The sequence below is a fragment of the Urtica dioica genome, chromosome 8, assembly GCF_054948205.1.
Source record: "Urtica dioica subsp. dioica isolate 48M chromosome 8, U.dioica_male_clone48M_v1_H2, whole genome shotgun sequence".
NCBI classification, from domain to species: Eukaryota; Viridiplantae; Streptophyta; class Magnoliopsida; order Rosales; family Urticaceae; genus Urtica; species Urtica dioica.
The window spans coordinates 36279142-36306209 of NC_142763.1; the positions used below are offsets into that span (position 1 = coordinate 36279142).

General features: G+C 36.6%; 2 protein-coding genes across 4 annotated transcripts; both read right to left on the bottom strand.

Moving 5' to 3' along the window:
- Positions 1-727: 727 nt before the first annotated feature.
- On the bottom strand, positions 728-2924 carry LOC149389569 (monooxygenase 2-like). Its single transcript, XM_089623091.1, has 6 exons — positions 2725-2924; positions 2484-2630; positions 2340-2408; positions 2089-2254; positions 1599-1830; positions 728-1406 (listed from the first exon to the last, which is right to left on the bottom strand). The coding sequence occupies exons 1-6, from the start codon at positions 2802-2804 to the stop codon at positions 874-876; spliced, it is 1227 nt and encodes a 408-aa protein (XP_089479217.1). The 5' UTR covers positions 2805-2924; the 3' UTR covers positions 728-873.
- Positions 2925-4908: 1984 nt separating this feature from the next.
- Positions 4909-12454, bottom strand: LOC149389570 (Splicing factor, CC1-like protein). Of its 3 annotated transcripts, XM_089621975.1 has the most exons (15): positions 9998-10132; positions 9502-9589; positions 9289-9358; positions 8986-9067; positions 8819-8875; positions 8464-8519; positions 8039-8270; positions 7851-7934; positions 7175-7249; positions 6788-6865; positions 6348-6412; positions 6042-6252; positions 5877-5965; positions 5367-5481; positions 4909-5269 (listed from the first exon to the last, which is right to left on the bottom strand). In XM_089621975.1, coding segments are annotated over exons 3-15 (1191 nt in total). In that variant the 5' UTR covers positions 9291-9358; positions 9502-9589; positions 9998-10132; the 3' UTR covers positions 4909-5224. The 3 variants fall into 3 exon arrangements, with proteins under 3 accessions (XP_089478101.1, XP_089478099.1, XP_089478100.1); XM_089621973.1 differs by lacking the exons at positions 9289-9358; positions 9502-9589; positions 9998-10132 and adding exons at positions 11443-12040; positions 12329-12454; XM_089621974.1 differs by having other exon boundaries at positions 9502-10139.
- Between the last annotated feature and the right edge of the window lie 14614 nt (positions 12455-27068).

Consider the following 27068-nt stretch of genomic DNA (forward strand, 5'->3'; position numbering starts at 1 on the left):
CATTGTTTGAAGTTGAAGCTTCAATGGCATGACTCTGGCGCGCGATCGAATTGCGAACATCTTCTCCAGTGCCGTCCAAACTCCGAACGAAGAACGGACACGAGTGAGAGAACGCAAGATCGTTGTTGATAGGGAAGACAGTAACCAGCTGAGGATGAGATGATCTTCTCTGATCCAGATCTCAAATTCTGGATTCGGAGTCTTGAGAATCGTTCCATCAGGATTCTGAGATTCTATGAACTCTGGTGGACATTTGCGAGTTCCGACGACAAATCCTTGAAGATTGTGACCTACAATCGCTGGCCACACTTGAGATCTCCACATCGAGTAGTTGGTTCTGTCTAGCTTGATAGAGATAGCGGAATTGAGCGTAGCTGCAAACTGAGAGGCCACCATAGGTCTCAGATTGTTGCTATTGAGCTGTGATGACGTCGAATGAGAACCTTCGTCCGCCATTGGAGAGCGCTCTGATACCAAGATGAAAACTGGATAGTGTTTGGCAAAGTGTAGCTAGAGAGAAAACCTTCTCTGCTATTGATTTGTATTGAATGAATGAATGCTTTACAATTGGTCTATACAGTATATAAGTTACAATCTTGGCCGTGGCCTAACTGCCTAATAACCAATCCTAACCAACTGACCACTTGCCAATCCAGCGCGTGCTCAATCAGCCACTGCCACGCTGTCACTGCTAGTTGGATCAGTACTGGTGTCGTGTACTCTATCAGATAAAAACAAATAAAAGAGCTGAAAAGAGTTAACCGAAGTTGAACAAACCAACGATAACTTACAGGTACAGCACACATAAACTCAATCAACTAAACCAAACAACAAAACTAGGCATTAATCTTCAATACATATCAAGGATGTCTTTCAACTCAAGTTTCCACAATCAAAATCAGTATTCTTCAAGAGCATGCCTGTCAAGATTGGAGCAAAGAATTTGTCCCTCAAGAACGTCATAACTCTCCCTTGACACTGCTGCAAATAGCCGACCATGTAAGCCACAGAGATCAACCGAAAGGATCTCCACTTCCTCTCTCTCGCATATTTCCTCAATCCTATCTCGATCCTCTCAAACTCATCATCATCGTCGTCCCTGTTCGATTTCTTGCGAAGCGCCTCGGAGAGACACCTGGCAAGGATCACGCCGTCTTCGAGCGCCGAGCATCCTCCTTGGCCCACGTCGGGCGTCATCGGGTGGAGCGCGTCGCCGGCCACGCACACGTTGCCTTTCGATATGTTTCCGTACAAAAGCTCGAAAGGGTTTCTGTATCCGAGTTGAGATTCCAACATGGAATCCAGTGATGTGTTCTCTATCACCGCTCGCTCTTTCTCTGGCATTTTTTCAAGCTTGCTCAGCACGAATCGCTTCATTTCTGCAGGATTCTCTCCTAACCTCTCCTCTACTCAACACAAGAAGAAAAATAAAGAAAGAAAGAAAAAAATATTGAGTAACTCACATCATTCTACAAAAACACCCTATTAAAATGATAAAACTCAACAAGGGTTAAAACTCAGCATTATGGATTAAGATGTTATCCTCTCAAATAAATGTTATAGGGTAATATAGCTACGGCCAAGTATTTCATTATTACCTTCTTTGGAGGAAGGTATCCAAGTGAAGAACCAGTAAATAGAGTTGTCATCACAGGGAATTATTCCGGATCTAACACCATCCCCAAAAAATTGGAGGAATTTGGGCCCGAAACCGTGGTCCTCCGAGGAAATATAACAGCCTCGAATCGCATATCTTCCTGTGAAGCGGGCCTTTTTGAAGCCCAACCATTTTGCCACCGATGAGTTCACTCCGTCGCACCCTATCAACACCTTCATAGTTACAACAAATCCACATCATTATCCCACAACAGAGTTGCGTATATCGAAGATAAAGACTACTCTATGTTCTTCTTTTGGACCCAGATCACGAGTTACTCATCTCTCGTTTTCAATTGATTTGAGGACTCTGTAAATTTTAACTTCCTTTAGGAACCTAAACAAGTCAGACATCCAAAAATGAATAAGCCTACTAAGAACTATGACCTGAACTTTATGAATCTTAAAAAAGAAAAAGATATATGATCTTACTTTAGTCCTAATAACAGTTCCGTCGGATAGATGAATGAGCTTGAAGAATCCTGATTCTTCGATGGAAACAACTTTTGAGGAGAATCTGATGGTCCCACTTGGGAGGTCCTTCGATAGTTCTTCAAGCAAAACTTTTCTCACTATGCAACGAACTTCGGTATCTCCACTGGATTGTCAACATGACCGTTATTTCATTTTCATTCATCAATTACATAATTCAATGTTATTTGAGCTCAAAACATAAGATTTACCGTTTTCCATTGCCCTTGAAGCTCACCTCCGAAGTCTGAACTCCTGAAATCATTGAGAATGTCGAAACTCTGGAAGAACAAAAAAAAAAAATTATAGATTTGAATCTCATGACAACAACACTGAATTAAATATTAAATTAATACCCAGAGAGTTGGTCGTGTTTTTGGCGTAGAGACTCAGCGATACCAAGGGCTTCAAAGGCTCTCCAAGCATTGGTCCATGTTGAGATGGCAAATCCAGTTGTTCTTAACCTATCTGAACCTTCCAACACTAAGCTTTTAATTCCAAGCCTGTTGTCATTTTCAGAGAAAACTCGACATAAGTTTGTAACATTAAATTTGCATATACGTTGGTATACAAAATAAAATAAAAAATCGTAATTACCTGTGTAATCCTAAAGATGTTGCGAGGCCAGCGATCCCAGCTCCAACAATCACAATATCTTCTTCCTTCATTTCTGCCATTTGATGATACACATTCAGTGTTTGATTTATAGCCTTTTTCGTTGTTCGTTGGATTTTGCAGAGTGTGGTCTTTCGTGGAAGTAGCAAAACAATACTAATAATAATAATAATAATAATAATAATAATAGTAATGTATTGGGATAGGGATGGTGGGAGGGATTAGGACTACAATACGTAATATGTATAGAGTAGAGACGTAAGAATTTATGTGAAGTGTGACGGAAGCCATTACGTAATTTGCCAAATGTATTTCCTGTCCAAGTTTAAATAATAGTTTTTAAACAAAAAACGAAACGAAAAACAAAAACAAAGGGCTTAGCACATCAAGGATGTTGGAGGCTTGGCATAGTTTTAAACCAGAGGTCCCACAAAACGAGAAAATTCATATTATAGACCTCAAAACTATAGAAATATCATAATTAGACCACTTATTTCAAAAATATCTTGAACTGAGCTTTTGTCTATATTGGACAAAAATACCCCTGAAATCAATTAACCATCTTTAGTCATCATCCCGAACCATCCGTATTCATCTTTAGTCATCACTAACCCTTTTTAGTCATCACAAACCATCCATAACCAAGAACTTATTGGTATACCATTGGTTTCTCACCCTTATTTCTTCATAACAGCTTTGATTTGTACTTAGTTTCTAGTATATCTCCTAGATCACACCCGAATGTTATAAAATATAGGATACAAAATTCGAAGTTTTTTTATCAATTTCTAATAGATACCAAAAAATTTCTTTGGATTTTCAAGTTATATCTTCATTATATTTTATAAAATGGTCCGTTATCCAGTGAGTTTCTTATCAAGATTATGAATTTGACAAATAATTAATAAAAATGTCCAAAAACATAGTTGCTATTATTTTTGTTCAAATTATCAAAATTGTTACTAAATTATTTTGGTTCAGACTCAAAGGTAAAGTCGCGTGGGCCAAAGACGGAGATGGTAATACTAAGTTGTTTCATTCCATTATGTCGGCAAGGAAAGCCTAAAACGCTATTCGGAGACTTGAAAAGGAGGATGGCTCCCTCATCCTCCTTTTCAAATATTGATTATAGTTTAGGTTGATTTCGAGAAGAAGAAAAAAAATCTTCATAGCAACTAATAGTATTGGACTAACATGTATGATAATTAAACAATAAGAAAATTATGCGATTCGGTTGGACTAACATGTATGATAATTAAACAATAAGAAAATTAATTTACTTGACTTTATTACAAATAAACTTTTAATACACATTTTAATTTTCTTCGTTAATTTATTCAAATAAACTTTGCATTTTTTATTATTATTACAAGAGTATCTGATTGGCATGTTGATTGCCTTAAAAACACAACAATATGAGAAGAAGAAGAAGAAGAAGAAGAAGAAGAAGAAGAAGAAGAAGAAGAAGAAGAAAAAAAAAAGTGTGAAGAAAAAGCTTGAGAAAGACAAGAATATGTTCCTAGTTTGGTAACTAAACATGCATATTATGTATGTATGGATATTATTCAACGTACGTATACTTGTACTAGCTAGCTATATAGTCAAGTCAATGCCACCTTATTATTGTTCACTCCCATACGCTATATATGTATATATGATTCGTATGCATAGTATTGGTATATATAATACATATGTATGTAAATATTTTAGTAATATTATTGACACTCTGTATGTAATATATATCATATATCATAGTATTGGTATATATAATACATATGTATGTAATATATACATATGTATGTATATATTTTAGTAATATTATTGGCTGAACGGAGTAGAAATTCATGTGATCGTAATGACTAATTTTTCATTAATTATTTTTTCATTTTAGAAACCTAAATCAGTTGAAACGTATATTTTTCGAATTCGAATTACAACTCGAATGGTCATTTAGCACTAAAAGTGATTTTTTTTTTTTTTTTTGCTCCAAAGCAAATTTTTTTTTTAGCAGCTCATGTTTCGCCAATTTACTGTTTGTCAAAGTAATATTACTAATATTATTATTGTCCGTCCCATCGTATGAAACATTTCAATATCCAATCCACACATCATTTGGGTACCAGAGTATATAAAGAACGAAATGCAAGAAAGTGTCTACACAGAAACTAAAACAATTTAGGATCATTTGATAACTTTTTTTTCTTATGAGAAATAAATAATATTTGGCACTAATATGGTAGAAAAAACAAACAAATGATAGAAAGAAGCGCAAACTCAACTTAAACATCTGTAACAAGAAGCTTATAATATAGTCTACAAACAGCGCATCTGAATTCTTCAAGTGAGGCACCAATTTTACAAGATTTGCCCTCATTCACTCGTATGCAAGTTTTTCACATACATACTCAACTGCCATTTCTAACTCAACCACTGACGCCAAAAAGACTTTAAAATTGTTTACCGGGCGAGATCTCAAAGAGTCCTATATGCTGCTTTCGGGAAACTTTGCTTCATATATTTGGGGCAACTGCATAAACGAATGAGGTCGATTATATTTATTTTAGTACAGAAGAAGTTGCGATAACAAACTACCAAAACTTGGATATTTGTTTGGGGTGATTTACCATATATGAGGCGGTGATCATCTTTCCGGCAAACCACCTCCCGTGGAGAGAACGTTGGGCACCCATCGCAGATTGTGTGCTTCCGAATCGCAGATACACAACTCCGGCGCTATTCCTGCTTCATTTAAAAAAATAAAAATAAAAAAGGGTCCAGTTTTAGAACCGAAAATAATGAAGGATAATAATATTGATAAAATTTCACAATTCAAGAGGTGAATCAATCTCATGAAACCCTAATGACCCTCGTAGCACCTATATATGCTACGTGATAAATAAAACATTGAATTTAGGATATTCCGCGGTGGTGTAGATTAAGAGAAGCAGGGACGGAACGCTTATGTGCCCCCATGAGAGGTTTAAGTTCCCCCCCTCAAATCAGGTTTTTTCTTTTTTACAAACAAAATTTTCATTTTAACTCCCCCTGAGAATTTTTTTTTTAATTTAACCCCCTAATCAGCTCATCTGGCTCCGTCTCTGAAGAGAAGGGGAGGGATTCAAACTACGACTTACTTGTCTACGTATATGTGTTTCAAATCGCCAAATTTCGAGCACTCTTCTTGTACGTCTTCTTTGATGTCCAAATCAAAATCAGGATCCATCTGCGTTAAATTGTGTTGCGTAAAATCGCCCAAAAAAAAACATAATATTGTTGACGGTGGTGTACGAAATACCAACCTCCGAAGCAGGATCAAACATGTTTTTCAACTGCAAACATTCACTTGGAACACCGATTGAATCCATAGAAGAAATACCAGTGGAAGCGGCAACTTGGAGACCCGAAAGAGCAGGAAATGCAGAGCCCATTGGAGACATCGCTGGGATTGCCCCGGGGGGTAAAGGAAGACCGTTGTTATTGACAGCAGGGGCGACAAGGGAACCGCCAATACTGTAAAATTTGGGAATACGAGTTAAATGATCAACAAATAATGTAAAATCGAATGATATTACTCGAGCAAAAAAATCAAAGTTGCAGAGACATACTTTGTCGCAGCGCCAGTCCGATCCAATTTCTGCATCAGAAGAGCTCGAGAGCGTGCATTAAGAGCCTGAAATGTTGGAACACTTTATTAGGTGCTAATGTATACATACAAGTTTTCGTAGGTATGAACCAGGGAATACTTGGAATCCTACGAGGCTACGACAATCATTATTTTATTTTTAAATGGCTATCATTATTATTATTAACCAGGCTCAAGGACTCGAGTTAATATTAGAGAAATTTCCTTGTATTACTACCTATTATTGTTTTTGGATTTTCATTTTCCACTCATTTTTCCAAGAAAAATTAAATCTAAATTTTAACTTTACATTTTCCCTCAAATTTTCCTCGATCCAAGGAAGAATAGAATGGATTTTCAATTTTCCCTCGAATTTTCCAGGTTCCAAATATAGCATAAAAGGCGAAAGAGGAGTCACTCTACCAAGCCACCACCCTCGTCGTCATCAAAATCACCAGTGTTTCCTCCAGCATCCGGTACTTGATCCGTAACAGCTGACACCTGAAAACAATAGAAATTAGCATATTATAATCCAAGAAGATTGGATTATAAAAATCACTTCTTGTTTATAATGGCAGGTAAAAAAGGAAGTATACGGCAGAAAGCTTTCTAGACTTTGTATATGACAAGCAAATAATCATAGTCTTAAATTAATTGGGAGCTTATATTCAGGTCAGCTAAAGTAACAAATGATAATAAAAATTACAAGAGAAACAAGGAGAGAAATATATTCCAATTAAGATTTTACAAACAAAAAGGCTGTGATGTTTTTCAAATAGTCTTGTACAATTAAACAGAGCGAACGCGTACCTTGATAGTTCGACCCCCAATGTCTATCTGACCGTTCAAGCTCAGAGAATTTCTTGCATCTTCAAGACGTGCAAACTGTATAACAGACAACCCAACAACAAAATCAGAATGAATCTATCGAGCATTTAGTCTAACTACAGCAAGATATGGTTGAAAATCCTATATTTTCAGTTTAAAACAAAATTAAAGCTTTTTTTATTTTATATTAGACAGTAGCCCCAAGTTTACAAGAAAATTTTGAACAGAATAAACAGGGGGGAATCTCATTACTCGAGCTGCAAAAACTAGGGTAGCAATGTGAACAAAAGTAGCCCCCAACATTCAAGTTGCTAATTTATGCCCAACGCATGCACAACATGCCCCGCCAATGGAAACCTCTCTCCATGGAATATCACGCCATCCCTTCCTCACGAGGGCATGGCTCGGCCACACTTTTTACCAACAGTTAGCAAGGTGGGAAACAAACTACTATGAACTCAACCATGCCCAAAGGAACAACAAACACAAGCTACTCTGGTAGATTTGGATGTTTTATGCTCAGTTATTGAGATCTAACCAAGTACACTAGTGATAATTTAAAGCGTGATAACATACTCCACTAAACGCTCTTTGCTAGCTTACATGTTGCAATAGAGTCTTTGTTTTTAGAAGAAGATTACACGGCCAGAGTACATACCTGCACAAACCCAAAACCTTTGCTACTACCAGTTTCATCAACGGGCAACTGGACGAGTTCTACTGGACCAAATGCTCCAAAAACCTGAAAGCAACAAAGTATTTGTCAGTTTGTTCATTTATAGGTAAAGTTCACCATGAGGTCTGTTTAAGATACTACGCAACAAATATGATCAAAAGAGTGCTTGCCTGACGGAGATCTTCTTCTTTTATGTTTGTATGTAGATTGCCGACATAAAGCCTCCTAGCCCCTCCAGAATATGGCCCTATTTGCCCGCCTGGACCAACCACAGCTGCGGTTGATTGAACCAGATTCTTTTCAGCTTCTGATGGCTTTACCATCACGGGTAGGCCAAGCAGTAGCTGACCAGAAAGGGCAATCGCCATAGGCACCGACATCACATCATAGAATTCGATATACCTGAAGAAATCAGAGAAAATGTGATGTGATCAGAATTTGTTCATTTGTAAAATCTAACCACCCAGTCAAATACATAATCTCGTGCTGAACAGAAGTAACAAGAAAAAAGTAGATTAACTAAGGTCCAAAACTGAAAACTGAAAGCCTTGAAACAGGGTAAGATGATCATAATAGGGGAAATGAAAAAACTCACCCAACTCCCTTAGAGCGCCTTGAATTACGGTCCATGATAAGACGTACATCGCGAACCTGCATAGAAGAGAAATTATGAAATGTAATTAACAAGCATAAAACAGAAAGCCTGAAGATACTGGCACGTTTTGAAAGAATTTGTCATTAAGTGCATAAACACAGTTTCAACTAAATAAATTCAAAAAAGAGGAAAGAGAAAGCTTCGGATAATCCAAAGCAAATTACAAGCTAGAAAGCACTTGACCAATCTCGTATGAGATTGTTCAAGGATAAAGAGTCAAGCACTTTTTTCCCGTACAATGAAAGTCGAAAAGAATGTATTTGTAAGGGAACTCATAAAGCCTTTTAGTACTGACCTTGCCTGCCCTTGAGAAAAACTCGTATACATCTCTTTCATCCGCCTTTAGACAAATCTATCCATACCATTTGTTGAAACAAGAAAATAAAAAAATACGTCAAATAATTGGACAGTGGATAACTCTAAGGTAACGAAAAAACTGATGATTACTTTAGAATAGACAACCTGATAAGCAAATACTGTTCTCTGATCTCGTTCTGGATCAGCATCTGGTTCTGCCCCATCATCCTTCTTTTCCTTATATCTCCTGCACAAAAGACGAAAAATAAAAGTGACCTGATTTTCTTTAATAATGGTATGTTTGTTATAAGCTCCAGGGTTCGGATAGTAGAATTGTTAACATGTTACTAGAACGGCCCAAAAAAAAAAGAACAGGTTCCAAACTAGCAGCATTTTTGTTTATTATTTATCTTATATGCATTGAAAAGGCTGCACCAATCTAATATATATTCCATTCTTGAAGATTACATCAGGAGGCCAATGAATGCAGATGCTAAAACAAGAGATTTCACTGTCCTGAATTTCGATTACAACCAACCTGTAGAAAAAATATGGCAATAAGAAAATGGCATATACTAACCAAGTAATTCATAATTTTAAAAACCAAACTTCAAGCAAAAAGAAATCTATGAAGATTTGTCTTGGAACAAGAAATACGATACTAAATAAACCAATGTGTACCTTCTCTATAACAACATAATCTTAAAGGTAAAAAGCACCATAGTGTTGAAATGGTGAGATGCAGGACCTAGTTGCAATTATCTGGAACCTGCTAGAACTTGAAAATCTGAATTCCGGAAAAAGAAACACATAGGAAACTGAGATGCTAAAACTTTACAAGACATTCTATTTCACGGTCCTCAAAAGTCAAATATCTGTCCGAGGTCCCATTGATTGAACACTAAAATGGACCAAAAAATAACCAGTGGAATCATACAAGCATATATAAGGACACTGATTTTGACTTTGAGAAGTGCAAATTGGTACAAAAGCAGGAAACTACTAGGGATGTGAAGTGTAAATTTTTCAGCAACATTTTCAGGTTAAAGGGAATGGGCATAATTATGAAAAAAGATAACAAATGATTCCCCCACAGTAGACACCAATCAATGTATATTCAACTAATGCAAAGGGAATGGGCATTTGAAAAATCAATAATTGGATGACCACTTCCAACCTTAAACTTAAACCAAGTATCTGATTGATGTTAGTTATAATCTAGTCTAGTCTAAATGAGGAAAACATAGGCCAATCTCCAACACTGATTTTCCCAAAAGCAACAGAAGACGAAGTTCTTCTTTTAAGCAAAGCCCATTACTCCCTCACCAGCATTTCTGCAACAGAATTAGATACAATTAAGCGATTGATCTCAGAGGTGGAGGATAACTGAAAGCATAACATGACATCACCGCCGCTCAAATCCTCCAACATTGAACCCTGAGTGTTTCATCCATGCTTTTATTTTCTAGATCCCAAAATATACGAAGAAACATTTAAGGCCTGTAACCTGTGTTCTTGTGCCTGGCCCAATTGCCAGAAAGACCATCTGAGAGTGCTCTACCGTATCTGCGAGTTCCCAGAATCTATTCTTTATTAATACTTGATTTGTTGTGGTATCACGAGTACAATTGAATAATCACTACGTACTGAACCTTAAGTTGCCTATTTAATGAGGATGTTAGTGTACAGTACAAATACCTGTCAAGTATGCCAGATACTTGGAAGAATATATAATTTAAGAAATAAAACATAGAGTAGGTTACATCCACGATAGATATGCATGCACATCCAACGTAGAAGACGTAAGAACTTGAACTTGCTACGAATCAAAAGAAACAAACAAGGAAACTAGAATCTAGAACGAAAAAACAAAAAAACAAAACTATTTCTGCCCATCACTCACTTCCCTCCTACCCAAACTCTGAGGCAAAAACTATTTCTGGCATATCAAAGAAGGCATCATGCATGTACATTTTATACTTAGTCATGAGAGTAGTTCATAATAAACAAATAAATAACTGATTGTTCATGGCCCAAATTTCCGAGACAGAATATAACATATCATCTATCGGTGAACTGTGAAACAGACACAAGCGGGTCAAAGTTATAAACTTTCATGTTTGACTCGACACTAACAAACTTCTGACAATGAACGACTAAGCAAAGAAAATTTGCGACATCAAACTTCTGAGAGGAATTTAAATTATAAAACAAATTACACAGCATGACACCAGCATAACTTATAAGGATTAACAGATTAGGAAATAACTTAAAAAGAATAGCTAAAGATATAAATATAAAAATAAATTAAAAATAAGAATCCATGTAAGAAATCATTCACATGCAACATTCATTAGCTAAGATATATGTTATGAATCAGAAACACAATCGCTTCTTCTAAAAACAGAAATTCAACTGCAAGGCTCATGCAACCAACGACTTACAAGCCCAAGCAAAAATAAACCACAAACATTTACATTCTTAAGCTAGGGCTATAACTTAATCCTAAGTCAGTCAGAATGGCAATTACAAAAGGCCCCTAACAAATGTCTGCAATAAAATTTCAAACAAGCATCTAAATGAAAGAGGAACAAATAAATAAAATTAACAGAAATATAATACCTGTTGCTATCCCTGTCCCGATCCCGCCCCCCTTCTCTCTCCTTATCTCTTTCTCTGAGCTCCCTATCACGACTTTTACCCCTCTCTTCCACTTCATTTCGCTGCTTCTCTGTACGACTCTGGCTCCGCCGCGACCTCTCTCTATCCTTATTATCCACATCCTTGTCGCCTTCGCGGTCACGCTCTCTCTTTTCTCTGTCTCTGTCACCGCGCTCTCTCTCCTTTCCATTCTTCTCCTCCTTATCCTTACTTCTACCACCCTCACGCCCGCTCCTGTGTCGGTCTCTCTCGCCTTCCCGGGATCGAGAACGGTGACGGCTTTTTTCTTTACTCCGATCATGGTCGCGGGACTCCTCTCCCGATCGCTTAGATCGGCGTTCCCCGCTTTCGCCTTTGTCCCCGCTTCTGTGCCTCGAACTCCGGCTTCGCTCTTTCTCCGTGGACTTAACCGCTTCGTCGCCATCTCCGTTAGTGGTGTCCTCTTTCGGAAGCTCGGGATTTTCCACGGTTTTCTCCAGGTAGTCGTACTCGTCAAAATCCATAATGCGACACCAGAACTAACAACAACAAAACTCGTAGCTGTGTTGCTTATACGTGTCTGCAAAAAAGAAGTTCGGCAATGTATGTGAAATAACCCTAAAATTCAAAAAAGAAAACGTAAGTAACCCTAAATTGAGTGAGAGCCTGAAATCCGAAATGCAAAAACCAAACCTAGGACCCCTAAAACGCGAGACAGATCCAGATGTTGAATCTCTATCAACATATACCTAGTCATGCATATAAACCTGAAACCCGGGCAATGGAAATGGAAATAGAAATCGAATTGCAAAGAGAATCAAATTCGACATGAATTAACTTCGCAGGCTTAGCTGGTCAAGAAAATTACCAGATAAGGGCGAGAAGCGAGTCGGAGTTGAATCGGAATTGGTTGAGAAATGCGAGCGCGAGAGTTTCAGTTGAGAGAGGTTATGTTATTTTTCCCGCTAGGCTTTAGGGCTTTGGAAAGGAAGTGGACTAGGAAACGAGCACAATGCTTTTAAAAGATTTTATAGTCCTTCAGCTCAATCAGATGAATCCGGGTCGGGTCGAGACCCGGGTTTGTGTGTCTCTATCGTGAAATCAAAGGTCATTATCGATTTTAAAAGGAAAAATAGTATGAAATAGCCAATTCAAACTATGACTTTTGCAAAATAACCATAGTTTCATTAGGTATAGCAAAATAGCCAATTGAGAGTACTACGATTTTTAATCCTGTCTCGATTAATTTTAATCCAGCCGTCATAAACCTTACATTTGTCTTTATAGTTCGTTGGGATTAAATTTAATCCAACCTATATTAATCTTACTTTTACTAGTTTGCTTATAGTTGACAAACTATGGCTATTTTGCAAAAGTTTAAGTTCTATTTGGCTATATAACCGCTTGACCCATTTTAAAAAGCGCTCTTTATTCTGAAGCTAAGGTTTAAACTTTATGGAAGTTGCGGTATTTTGATAAATTCAACACATTTTCGATCTTATACGTGCATTCTGTCTTTCTGCATCGCAGGTACAGCGTGAAGATTTTCATCTTGTTGCGTTCATTAATATCGTTTAACTTATGTATAAAACATAAAAAATCGTGTTATTTTCGTCACAATTTCTATCGCATTCCACGCCGCAATTTCGATCGCGTCGTCCAAAAACCGACCAAACTAATGCAAATTTAACAATATTTCGGGAAATTACGTCGAAATTGTTTTTATTTGTGTACATTTGTGGTTTCAGGCTATAAAATATAATTTTTTCATTTTTTTTCATTGGATACTGTTTGTATTTGTTTCATGGTGAACATATAATTGTTTTAATTTTTTTGGAGACGTTACAAATTTTAAATTGATGTTAATTGGAAGTTAATTGTTAGAAAATTGTATTTTAATATATGAATTTGTAAACAAGTATTTGAAAATATGAAAAATGATAACTTGTTAGTGAATTTATATTTAGGGTAGTTCATGAAATTATGATGTGTTTATAACTTATTATGTGTGTTTCTTATATGTACTTGATTTTGATATTTTTCAACTTATTATGTGTGTTTATTATATGTTGTTACGTGTGTTGTTGGCTTATTTTTTACTGCAAATTTGTGTAGCAACATGCTTCGGGATATGTTGAGACATATTGGCTTATGTGGGCAAATCTGTATGTTTGGCAAGTTTCCTTAATTATAAGGAAACCCAAAGACGACTTCCAGAGGTGTTGGCTACTATAAAAACAAAGGTTCTACTCTTAGTGGCCGTTGAACACATTCATTCACACTGTTAGAGTTCTTAGACATGCAAGATCGGCGGACTGAGAAGCTAATAGTGTGATGTGTGTGGTTTGATTCTCTAGACACTATTCCAGACATATTGAGTGTTAGAGAGTTGTGTGGGTTCTATGATTACGTGATTGTAACTTTCACATGTGTTGACATCGAAGAATACAAAACACTAAGAGAGTGTTTGAGAGTGGAATTGAGGGGATCTCATATTCAAGGGAGCCCGATTTGAAATTCACATGTAGTGTTATAGGAAAATAGCCTTGAAGCGAGGATCATTCATGTAAGTCCATTGCTATACTATTGACTACTTTTCACTTAGTCAATTTCTTTTCCACTGGGCACACTGCCCCGCAGAGTAAGAATGACAACGGGTACGGATATGAACAGGTGCACCCTAAATCGGTATCCGACCCGTTAGAAAAAAATACTCGTTAACCCGTTTTCTCAAACGGGTCGAGTAATGGGTAATATCCACCGGGTAACAAGTGTGAAATTTCAATACCCATTACCCGTTAACCCGGTTCACAAATAAAAAAAATTAACGTTCAATACCCGTTAATCCGATTCACAAATAAAAAAAAATTAACCACTCAATAAATCTAAATATAAATTGTAAACTACAATTTAGAGTCAAAATATAATTTAAAGTGGAAATCTAAAGCAAGTTGAAATTCATAGTTACAAAACAAACAATTTAAAGAGATTTATAACTAACTAGGCCACCTAAAACGTTTGATTTGGGATCTAGTCTATGTTTGGAGATTTTTAGGGAAATAGCCAAACGTATTAGGTGGCAAAATATTTTTTACTATTTTGTCCTTCAATAATTAAGATAGTTTTTTAAAATCACGTTATATTTTTTTCCTTTTTTTGTGCATGTTAAATTCCTATTTTGTAGAAAGTAGTTACCAAATATTAGAATCCACGTTCTCTCTCTCTCTCTCTCTCTCTCTCTCTCTCTCTCTCTCTCTCTCTCTCTCTCTCCACAAAACCAAATCTGGGTTTTTTATTTTTAACCTTCAACATGCCAAGATGACGAGAAAGACGCCGAGGTCGCGGGCCAAGGGGGCATTCCAGCCGAAGAAGTTGTCGCCGATGACGTAGATCGGCCGGAGGCGGCGGAGGAGGTCGGTGAAGGCTCGTCAGAGCTAGATCGACGCCCATAGGAGGCGGTCGACGAGAGTGTAGTGGAGGGAGTCGGTGTTCTCGGAGTCCGGAGGGAGGCCGTTGTCGGCGCTCCGGAAGGGGGTCGCGACGAGCCTCACGGCGGTGGTTGGCGAGAGAGACGATCGGAGCTTGGTTAGAGGTGGCCCGACTCTCACTGTTAATTTTTTTTTTAACAGTGAAGATTTTTGAATGTCAGTCTTTGGAAAAATGTAGAGGTACAGATTATTTATTTACAATTATTTCCATTTATTTCCATTCAGATTACTTAAATGTGGAGAATGAGATAATTTCCAGTAATTTACGTTTATTATCTGTGTTGACAGGTTCTTACACAGTAACGTCAGTCTTGGTGAAGCCGTTCTAGATTAGCGCGTCGCGTGATTAATGATATCTTTGATAAAATATTTTTGTTGAGATTTGTTAGAGGTTTAAGGCTACGTATAACAATTTTGAAATTGTCTGTATTTTATATCGTTATTGCCTATTATTTAATATAATTATATTTATTATTTCCATTTGATTAAGTAAAAGGGCAAATTAGTCTATTAATTATTGACACCTAAGCACGTTGGTTATTTCCCTAAAAGTTATGAAACATAGGCTAAAAACAAATTCTATAGTTTCAAACTGGCTATTTTGCTACACTGCCCCAATTTAAAAGTAGAAATGTATCTAATTTTAAAAAAAAATTAAAAAATTTATAACGAGCCGGGTTAACGGGTTAGCGAGTAGGGTAAAACTATACTTGTACATGTACCCGTCTAAATGTTATCGGGTATTATCCGTCAACCCGTTAACCTGTTTCAAATGGGTATTACCCAACCCGTTTAGACCGGGTAACGGACGGGTTAACGGGTATCGGGTAATAGTGTCATCATAACCCCAGAGTAGGTCACGTTACACCGAACTGGGTTACCTTTCCTTGTGTCATTTACTTTTACGCACAATCTTTTATTTATCAATCTCTTGGATCGAAACATATTGTCGCATACATTGACTCTACATTATGTGTGACATCTTGTCCCTGACTAAACAGAATTTCATTATATGTATCTAACTTTGAAGTTTGAACTTATTATGGTTGTGTATTATGTGTGTTTGTAATTGAAACTTATTATGTATGTTTATAACTTCTTATATGTGTATGAAACTTAATTTTTATGTTTAAAATTATGCAACATTATTTCAGTTGCAATTTTCGATGACACAAATTTTTTCAAATTTTCATATTATTTCCGTCGCAATTTCCATTGACCACCGTAATTTCCGATTTTCAGGGCCACCGACAAAAAAACGGTCACCGATATTTAAATCCTTGTTCTGAAGAAAAGTTTAGTAAAGTTAGATAGGCATAGGTTGTTCGTTTGTTAAAAATTCAAACAAGTTCAGAGTCAGACGGACTATGAACTTCAGACGTTGTATTCTATTTTGGCTATAAAATGTATTGTTACATTTTATAACATAAATCACACATTACATCCTCTTTCAATCACACATTTGATAGTAAAAAAAAATAATAATAAAAAATTGGTTGTTACACAATCCATCCAAATAGCTAAAAAGCATAGCTATTGTAACTTTGTTAATTGTAATTAGCCCGATGCAAATAGAGAAATTACAGCTATTTTATATTAGTATATACAAACATTTAAACTTATACGTTGTTGATTAAAATGTTAAAATAGTCTATTAAAATGTTAAAATACTCTATGTTAGCTAAGTTAAAAAGTCTAGTTGGAATTAATAATTCAAAGTGCTAATTAAAATCATTATTTGGTAATTTTAATTATATTTGGATAAAATATAACCAGTATGGTTTAAGTTGCTCTTATTAAAAAAAAAAGAAATCTAAGTAACTAAGCCATATCACACATTGTAATTTATAAATAGCCAACGTTTCATTTTCTTATGAAAAATAGCCATTTAGGCTATGTGGCAGATTTATTAGCAAAGTGAAATTAATGTTATAACCAACTGTTTGTTTTTAAATGGTAAGCAATACTAACACGTGCAAAATTTCAAATTTTAAAATAAAAATCGTTGATTGAAAATAAAATTTGCTGATTGATTTTGTGGGATTAAAATCCGATTTTTAGGATATCTTGCATTATTTGGTTATGATTCTTTCCAAAATTATAGGTTGCAGTTAGTCACGATATATGCATAGTCTATTCACTATTAATTTTGAATTTTCATTATGAGCGGTTATAAAAAAAACTCAGTAAAATAATTAAGTTTAGTAATACATGTACATGACTTATACAATCTTCAAACACCAAAGTTAATACAATCAATAAGTATTACCATTAAGTGTTTTTAACACATATGGGTAATACTATTACTAACAAATATTAATCAGGGTATTATTTTTTCCATTTATTAACAAGGGAGTATTATTTCCACTTATTTCCTATTTCATACAAACATTTCCATCCGATTGCATTTTGAGTTGCCTATAACTTGCGATGGCCCTTGAACATCAAATTCGTTTATCAGATTTTATTTATTTATTATTATTTATTTGGAAAGTTATGCATTTGGATTAATTCATCCTTGCGTGAATAGGGGGTTGTTTATTGATTTACGGGATGATTAACACACGTCATTAATATTTTTTTAATTACAGTTAATAAATAGGACAATTAAAGCTGATTGGTTGAGGGGTAAAATAGGGAAGGCGTTAAAATATTTTGAACGTCTGGCTATATCCCAAAAAAATCTCAAACAATGGCTAATTTCAAATATACTAGTTTCCTTTGGGCTAAAAATCTAGAGTGCCCATGAAAAAATTATAGTACCAATGTTCTCTAGGTGTTGATACCTCGCCTACTCGTACGTTGATTGAGCCTCTTCTGCTTCTTTATTCTTCAAATGGGCAAGATTTCATTAAACCCATTAACTTGAAGGACCTCTCTTACTCAGATGAGCCTTCAAATAAGAATGAGCCTAAACATAATGATCTCCTATTATATGCAGTTGATTCCAAAGCCCATGGCAAATAAATTGCCATCATGGACGACCACCGTTTGCCAAGCCCCGCCATGGTCTTTGCGTTCGTACCGCTCCTTGTTGATAACTTCACAAAGAAACGCAAGCTACAATCTGGTGTAGTTGTGTCGAGCAAACTCATTAGTCAAGGTAACAGACTCGAGTGCCCCAAAAAGATTGGGAAAGAAAGAAAATCGCTACGAGGGAGAGCGAGGGAGAAATCTCGTCAGATGCGCTCGGCATCTTTGTTACTATTTTTCTCAAGAGTTTTAGTTATTTTTTTTATTACTTTGTGTTTTTTTCTAAACAGTTTCAACTTTAGGTAAGAGTTTATCTCTGCTGCGAATTATGTATTCACTCTACATCAATAATACAGTTTTTGTTCTAAAAAAAAGGAAAAAACCAAAAAACAAAATTAGGACACCATCAAATGTGGATTGACTCTTTTGGTATACGTAATAGATATAAGCTTATGGCCTAATTATTTCTACACGGTTTAGTTTTTAATTTTCATTAAAAAAAATATTTTGATTGGATTTTTATACAAATTTATCTTATTTGTTCCAAATTTGTATAGATTAGTTTTTCTACTTGCTTAACTACGTAAATAATTTTTTCAAATTCAAGTTTGTGTTTTGAGTAGTTTCATTCGAACATCCAATTCTGTGATCGGTTCCTGTTGCGATTTTTACGCGCGCAAGTGCACGTGTCGCTCAAGTAATATAGTGAATTAAGTACGAGTGTCGATCCCACGAGGAACAAGCTTAATTAACAAATAAATCAACTAGCACGAATTGAACTAAAGATGAGATGGAAAGATGTCATAAATTATTGACAAGTTCTAACGCAAATAATTAACAAAATACTCAAATAAAAGTTGTAAGCAGAAAGAGAGGCTAATGACCAAGGCTTCACGGGTTTATTCAACTGGATACACGAATTTGACGCACAATCAATGATCAACTCACTACACTTTGCTAATCATACTCACAGAACAATATTGTTAAATCTCTCTCGAGCATCTAACAACCTATGTCAAAATTAGGAAAATCTTCTCTCGATCTCAATCCCTAACAAAAACATGCATTAATATCAAGAGTATTCACGTGATTCTATGGCAACCTAACTATCTCTAGCCTAGGCATGCAACATAGTAATTCAAACCAAAACGCTAACAACCTAATCTTTCTCAAGCATCAAGTTGAAGTATAAAATCATGAACAAGGTAGCTAATCTCGATCAAGCATTAAAACGGATTTGAATTAAGCAAAGTAGTAGAGAATGGAAATTGAACTTCATTATATTAAATCATATCCACAACCGAATCCTAAACCCGATACACCATAGTCCTTAATGGAATTAGTTCATGGCGTAGCGAGAAAACAAAAAGAGAATAAAAGAATAGGAAGAAGAAGAAACCATAATTAAAAACTCAATTGTAAATTAAAATACGGGAGTTCAAGAGTAAAGGAGAAGAATAAAACTGTAATTGGCGCGAATTGATGAAGAACGACTCTCATCTTTTTCTCTATCTCTCTCAAACACTAAGTGAAAACAATTAAAAAAAGTGCTAAGATCCCTAAACAAGAGATTGAGAGGTGTATTTATAGGCCTAGGTCAAAATCCTTGGGTTTCTCTTAATTTTCGGAGCATATTGGGTACTTAAAAGTGATACAACGGCTCAGATCGACTCCAAATTCGTGTTTCTTCTTTTTTTGTCTCGGCGGACCTCGCGGCGCGCAGTTCGAGGGTCGCACCACGAGGTTGACATCCCGGCGGACCTCGCGTTCCGCGCTTCATGCTCGGAGATCGATTTCGGCGATTTTCGGAACCTCGTGGTGCGACCCCCTTGGGTCGCGCCGCGCGCTTTTTCTTCCCGCGTGCACCGGTTTTGTAACGGCCATAACTCCTAGCTTTGATGTCCGATTCTTGCAAATAAATATGCGTTGGAAAGCTAAGAGAGAGATCTATCTAATCATGGAATTGGATCATCCAAAATATTTACTACAAACTCACAGAATTGTTCACAAGAGTACGCTGTATTTCTTCTTTTCTCTAACTTGGCGAAAAGTCTTCGAATCTTCTCAAAATTTCTCCGTTACTTCACGTGATGCTCTATTAACCTCCTCTATACTTCATTGGCCTCTAAAACCTATAAGTCTCTAAAAAAACACAAATACTCGAGAACAAGCTCGGATTTAGTTGGGAAAATAGGAGTTTTCCGCGTGATTAACGCACCTATCAGTTCGAAGTTTGTCACTAAAAAATAAGTTTTTATTATTTTTGCACTTTAAAATTTTATTACGTTTAATTTCCTAGATTTTAAATTAACTATTACAGGTTATTATCTGGGCTATAATTCTAGTTTTTGCAGCCAAGATTTTATGAGTGCCTATTGTTGTGAGGGATTTTCTCACATCCGAAAAAAACGAAGACCCAACCCAAACGAGATAGCATGGTAGGCTCGATCCAAAAGACGAATCGGAAACATCGACCCCGGAGCATCCAGACTGGATCGACCCCGAGGTACCCAGGCGGGATCGACCCTGAGGTACCTAGGCGGGATCGACCTCGAAACATCCAGGCTGGATTGAGCCCGAAATATCCAGGCTGGATCGACCCCGAAACATTCAGGTTGGATCGACCCCGAGGTACCCAGGTGGGATCGACCTCGATTGGATTGACGCCAAAATATCCAGGCTGGATCGCCCCCGAAGTGCCCAGACCGGATCGACCCCGAGGTACCCATTTTGGATCGACCACGAAACATCCAAGCTGGATCGACCCCGAGGTACCCAGGCAGGATCGACCCCGAGGTACCCATGTGGGATCGACCTCGAAACATCCAAGCTAGATCGACCCTGAAGCATCTAGGCTAGATCGACCCTGAAATATCTAGGTTGGATCGATCCCGAAGTGCCCAGGCTGGATCGACCCCGAGGTTCCCAGGTGTGATCGACCTCGAAACATCCAGGCTGGATCGACCCTGAAATATCTAGGTTGGATCGACCCCGAAGTGCCCAGGCTGGATCGACCCCGAGGTTCCCAGGTGGGATCGACCTCGAAACATCCAGGCTGGATCGACCCCGATATATCCAGGGGGGTGCCCCGACATCTTTCAGGCAGGTGCTCGTCCTTGCCTCCGCGAAAAGAAAGACCCAGAGAAAATGACAAGTCTACCCCAACCTTATCACCTCACTATAAATATCCGAGACAAACACTAGTTAAGGGCTGGCTTTTTCTCTCTCTAACTAGAATATACCAAATTCTCTACTTAACCATTTCTCTCTCTAAAAACACCTTTCACTTTCAGACCGAGATCAAGAACAAAGAGAAATCAAAGCCACTTCGCACACAATTTCACACAAAAAAGAGGAACAATCTACTTACATTCTCTCTAGAGTGGGAGAAGAAAACCTCACTCTAGAAACTCAAGGTTCCAAGCCAAATTATATTCTCTCTACAAGAGTGTCCAAGAACTTAATAAATCAATTCTCATATTCTTCACTTGATAAGAGGAATATTCCATTACTAATCTCACAGATTCGAAGACACATGGCCAAGTCCGCTCGCGTCACGTGTCCATAAGTGTTAATCCAAAAAAAGGGCTTAACACCTATGCTTTGTATGTTGTTACTAATTTGAATTATTATTTTAGCAAGTTGCAATGAATCATCATATTTCTATGTTAGATTATTTCTTAATAAAAGAATAATTTCTTATACATTAATATGGAAATAATCTCCACTTATTATGGTCCATATAAACTCATCAATTCTGATCAAATCACGCTCATATTAATGCCGGAAATCAAATCGCAATCCATTAATTATGGGATCGCAATATTCTCCATTGATGGTTTAGAGCCTAAAAATATGACGGTTTTGGGGTCCCTAACCTCACTCACATATTCAGAAACCAACACCATCTAAAAGTGAGAGCGAGAGTTTGGAAGATCCTCAAAACAACTCGCCGGAATCGGAGTCCCGAGCTCGCCGGAAAAACACAACAATGGCCGGAGGTAAACCGGTCATTTTCGCTTCTGCTTTAACGTGTTCATGTTGCTAGAACACTTTTAGTATATGTAATAAGTTCTTACATTTGGTATCAGAGCCTCCATAACCTTTGCCTTGTTAATGGTGGTGTTGTTTTTTTCCATCCTTGGGATTTTCATGTTCCACGTTGTTTTGAAAAAATAATACGTCAAATCCTTTTAAAATTGTTTTTCTATCAATTCTGGGCTTTAAAATCTTAAAAACCATGGAGAAATGATGAGAAACCGTCGGGTTTTTTAAACGGGTTGGCGGGTCAAAATTTGGTTTTATGGGTGAAGAAGACGACAGTAAACGACATGTCGTTTTTGTTTTAAATAAATTTTTTGTCGTTTCTTATATTATGTTGTTTAATATTTTGTTGTTTTGATTACTATTGCTCGGCTATTAGAGTTTTCTTGGGCTTGTCTGATTATATTGGCTCTTATTTGGGCCTTTGTTTCTTATACCCGTTTGTTTCTTTAATGGAGTATATTAGGCATGTGAACAATTCTTTTGGCTATGAATTGTTTATTGGATGTATATTATTATATTTGTTATAATACATTCATTTTTGCCGTGCTTTTTGGTGATATGCACGGAACATATATGATATATATACATATTTGGCTTTTCAATTATTATTGTTATTTTTGTATATATACGAAATGTGCACACATTTGTTACAAGCAGTACTATTATAATAGTACATCCTTTTAATTCTTTTGGCATTATTTAGAATATAAATTGAATATTCGGTTTTAATAATATTGTACAATATGTCATTTATTTAGAAGTTATATGCCTTTTATTATTATTGTTTGGGACATGCATATAACATTTAGCAATGACTAGCACACTATTATTTATTTTAGTCTTTATTTTATTGTTTGTGATTTATACGGTCTTAATTAATTAAAGAATAGCCACATCATATTTAATTAATTTAGATTGTATATTTAGAATTAATATCACATAAAAACAATAATTGTGGTTAATCATATGCTATATTATGAAATATGCCCACAGGATTTTTGTAATATTTGTATGATTAATTAGGATAAAATGTCAAATTATATTTCATAATTAACCCACAGGTATTAGGAAAATGAACATAGTTTGATAGTTTTATCATAATTGTGTGAATCTAACTGAATTAGAACTTTAGCCCACAGACAAGTTTTATGTCTCTAGATTCATTAAAACATGTTTTGCATTGGTAAATCATGATATAGTTATTTTCTTCAAAACATATTTTAATAATCATGTTTAATTTTTGTAAATTGCAGCTAGTCAAACTGTAGGTTACTCCGATGTTGAATGTGATGTTCCTAAACTCAAAGGGGACAATTTTAAAGTCTGGAAAGAGAGAGTTCTCCTTCAAGTAGGATGGATGGATATTGACTATGCCATAAGGAGGCTTGAACCTCCCTCAATTACTGAGGAGAGTACCCCAGATCAGGTTGATCTTTATGAAAAGTGGGAGCGATCTAATCGCCTCTGCGTTATGTTCATAAAGACCAAAGTATCTGCTGGGATTAGGGGTTCAATTGAGCAATATGACAATGTTCGTCTCTTAATGAAAGCAATAGACGATCAATTTGTGACTTCAGATAAGGCTTTGGCAAGTACTCTTATCATGCAGTTCTCATCCATGAAGCTCACTCGAGGAGGTATGCGTGATTATATCATGCGCATGAGGGCTATTGCGGCTCAATTAAAGACGTTGGAAGTTGAAATGTCTGAAACATTTCTGGTTCACTTCATTCTGTGCACTCTGCCCCAGCAATATGGCTCATTTAAGATTTCTTATAACATACATAAAGATAAATGGTCAATTAATGAACTTATGACCATGTGTGTTCAAGAAAAACATAGGCTGGCTATGGAAGAGGGTGAGAAAGTGAATCTGACTTTCTTTGAAAGGAAGAAGAAAGATCGTGCCAAAGACAAAGGCAAGATCCCTATCAAACCGGACATAAAGAAAGAGTCAAAGTGTTTCTTTTGCAAGAAGAAAGGACACATGAAGAAAGAATGTTCTAAGTTCAAAAATTGGCTTGACAAAAAAGGTATTCAACTTTTGTTTCTATGTTATGAATCAAGCCAGTGGGAAGTGAGCACTACATCCTTTCAAGAGGCAGGATGAGCTCGCATGTGGAGGCTGTCGGTTCTTGCGATTTGGTGTTAAGTAGTGGCTTTATTTTGCGTTTGGAAAAGACCGTTTATGTTCCTAGTTTTTCGAGGAATTTAATTTCAGTTTCAAGACTTGTGCCTCTTGGGTTTAACTTTAACTTTTCGGATAATGGTTTTACATTATTAAATAAATCCGAAATTGTTGGTTATGGTACACTGTCTGGTGGTCTTTATTCAATTACACTGCAAAATGATGTTGCTAATAGCTCTTTGAACATTACTGCTGGGTTGAAGCGTTGTATTATGAATGAAAATTCTTCTCTGTTGTGGCACCGGAGATTGGGACATATCTCCATTTTGATAATTAAAAGGTTAGTGAATGAGGGAGTACTTAGTGCTCTTGATTTTACCGACTTTGAGACCTGTGTGGATTGCATTAAGGGAAAGCAGACCAACAAGTCTAAAAAGGGTGCAAAGAGAAGTACTGAATTGTTAGAAATCATACATACAGACATTTGTTGTCCTGACATGGATGCAAGTAGTCCAAAATACTTTATCACTTTCATAGATGATTTCTCACGATATATGTATCTCTATTTAATTCGTTCTAAGGATGAAGCTTTAGACGCCTTTAAAGTTTTCAAGGCTGGAGTAGAGAAACAATGTGATAAACAAATTAAGATTGTGAGATCAGATAGAGGTGATGAGTATTATGGTAGATACACTGAGAATGGACAAGCACCTGGGCCATTTGCGAAGTTTCTTCAAAAACATGGGATTGTTGCCAATACACTATGCCTGGTACTCCGGACCAGAATGGTGTTTCAGAAAGAAGAAATCGAACTTTAATGGACATGGTGAGAAGTATGAAGAGTAAAACTAAACTTCATCAATTCTTGTGGACTGAAGCACTAAAGATGGCTGTGTATATATTAAACCGAGTTCCAACCAAGGCTGTTTTAAAAACACCATTTGAGTTATTCAAATGTTGGAAACCCAATTTGCGACATATACGCGTTTGGGGATGCACATCTGAAGTGAGAATTTATAATCCACAAGAAAAGAAACTAGACCCTAGGACTATAAGTGGGTATTTCATTAGATATGCCGAGAAGTCTAAAGGTTATAGATTCTACTGTTCATCTCACAATACTAGGATTGTGGAATTAAGAAACGCAAAATTTCTTGAGAATGACATGATTAGTGGGAGTGACCAATTGCATGACTCAGTGTCTGCATTAGATCACAATGAAGCTGAACCTTCTATTTCAAATGATAGACTGATTATCGTACACACTCCTCAAGCTCAATCGTGTGTAAGACAACCAGCTATTGAAATTCCACAAGTTAATAATGCTGATCCTTTAGATCAAGATGCTGATCAAGATCATGTTGAACAACCAATCGAACAACCGATTGAACAACAAGATCCTCAAGAGAATAATGAAGCAATATTAAGAAGATCTACTAGAGTTAGAAGATCAGCAATTCCTAGTGATTATGAAGTGTATCTGCAAGAGATGGACTGCAACATTGGAGCCGAGAATGATCCTGAAACGTTTTCACAAGCTGTAAGTTCTAAAGAATCTAACTTATGGCAAAAAGCTATGATTGAGGAGATGAACTCTATGGCAATTAATCAAGTCTGGGATCTCGTCAAGTTGCCTGATGGTTTAAAAGTCATTGGATGCAAATGGGTCTTTAAAACAAAGAAAGACTCACAAGGCAACATCGAGAGACATAAGGCAAGACTTGTAGCCAAAGGGTTTACTCAAAGAGACGGAATCGATTACACGGATACATTTTCTCCTGATTCAAAGAAAGATTCCCTTCACACAATTATGGCATTAGTAGCCCATTTTGATTTTAAGTTACATCAAATGGATGTGAAAACAGCATTCCTTAACGAAGATCTAGAGGAAGAGGTTCACATGAAACGACCTGAAGGATTCTCTTCTAGTGATGGTGAGCATTTAGTTTGTAAGCTTAATAAATCCATTTACGATTTGAAACAAGCCTCCCGCCAATGGTATTTAAAGTTTCATGATGTCATCACTTCATTTGCCTTTGAAGAGAACGTCATGGATCAATGTATATATCAAAAGGTTAGTGGGAGTAAGATATGTTTTCTTGTTTTATATGTGGATGATATTCTGCTAGCGACTAATGATAATGGAATGCTATATGAGGTGAAACAATTGCTTTCAAATAACTTTGATATGAAAGATATGGGTGATGCATCTTATGTTATTGGCATCAAGATCCATATGGAAAGATCACGAGGCATTTTGGGTTTGTCTCAAGTGACCTATATCAATAAAGTTCTTGAGAGGTTTCGGATGAAATACTGTTCACCAAGTGTAGCACCCATTGTGAAGGGTGATAAATTCAGTTTGGACCAATGTCCAAAAAATGACCTTGAGAGGGAACAAATGAAGAATATTCCATACGCTTCCGCTATAGGAAGCCTTATGTATGCTCGGGTTTGTACCAGACCTAACATTGCATATGTTGTTGGAGTATTGGGTAGATATTAGAGTAACCCAGGTCTTGACCATTGGAAAGCTGCAAAGAAGGTTATGAGATACCTTCAAGGAATAAATGACTACATGCTTATGTACAGACGGACCAATGAATTGGACGTGATAGGCTACTCTGATGCTGACTTCGCTGGCTGCATAGATTCAAGAAAATCCACCTCGGGATATGTTTTGATGCTAGCCGGTGGAGCCGTGTCATGGAGAAGCAATAAGCAGACATTGACTGCTACATCCACGATGGAAGCTGAGTTCGTATCTTGTTTTGAAGCTACATCGCATGGTGTTTGGTTGAAGAGTTTCATATCTGGGCTTAGAGTTGTAGACTCTATTTCTAGGCCACTAAAGTTGTACTGTGACAATTCCGATGCTGTCTTCATGGCTAAGAATAACAAAAGTGAAAGTCGAAGCAAGCATATCGACATCAAATATCTAGGCATAAGAGAACGTGTTAAAGATGATAAAG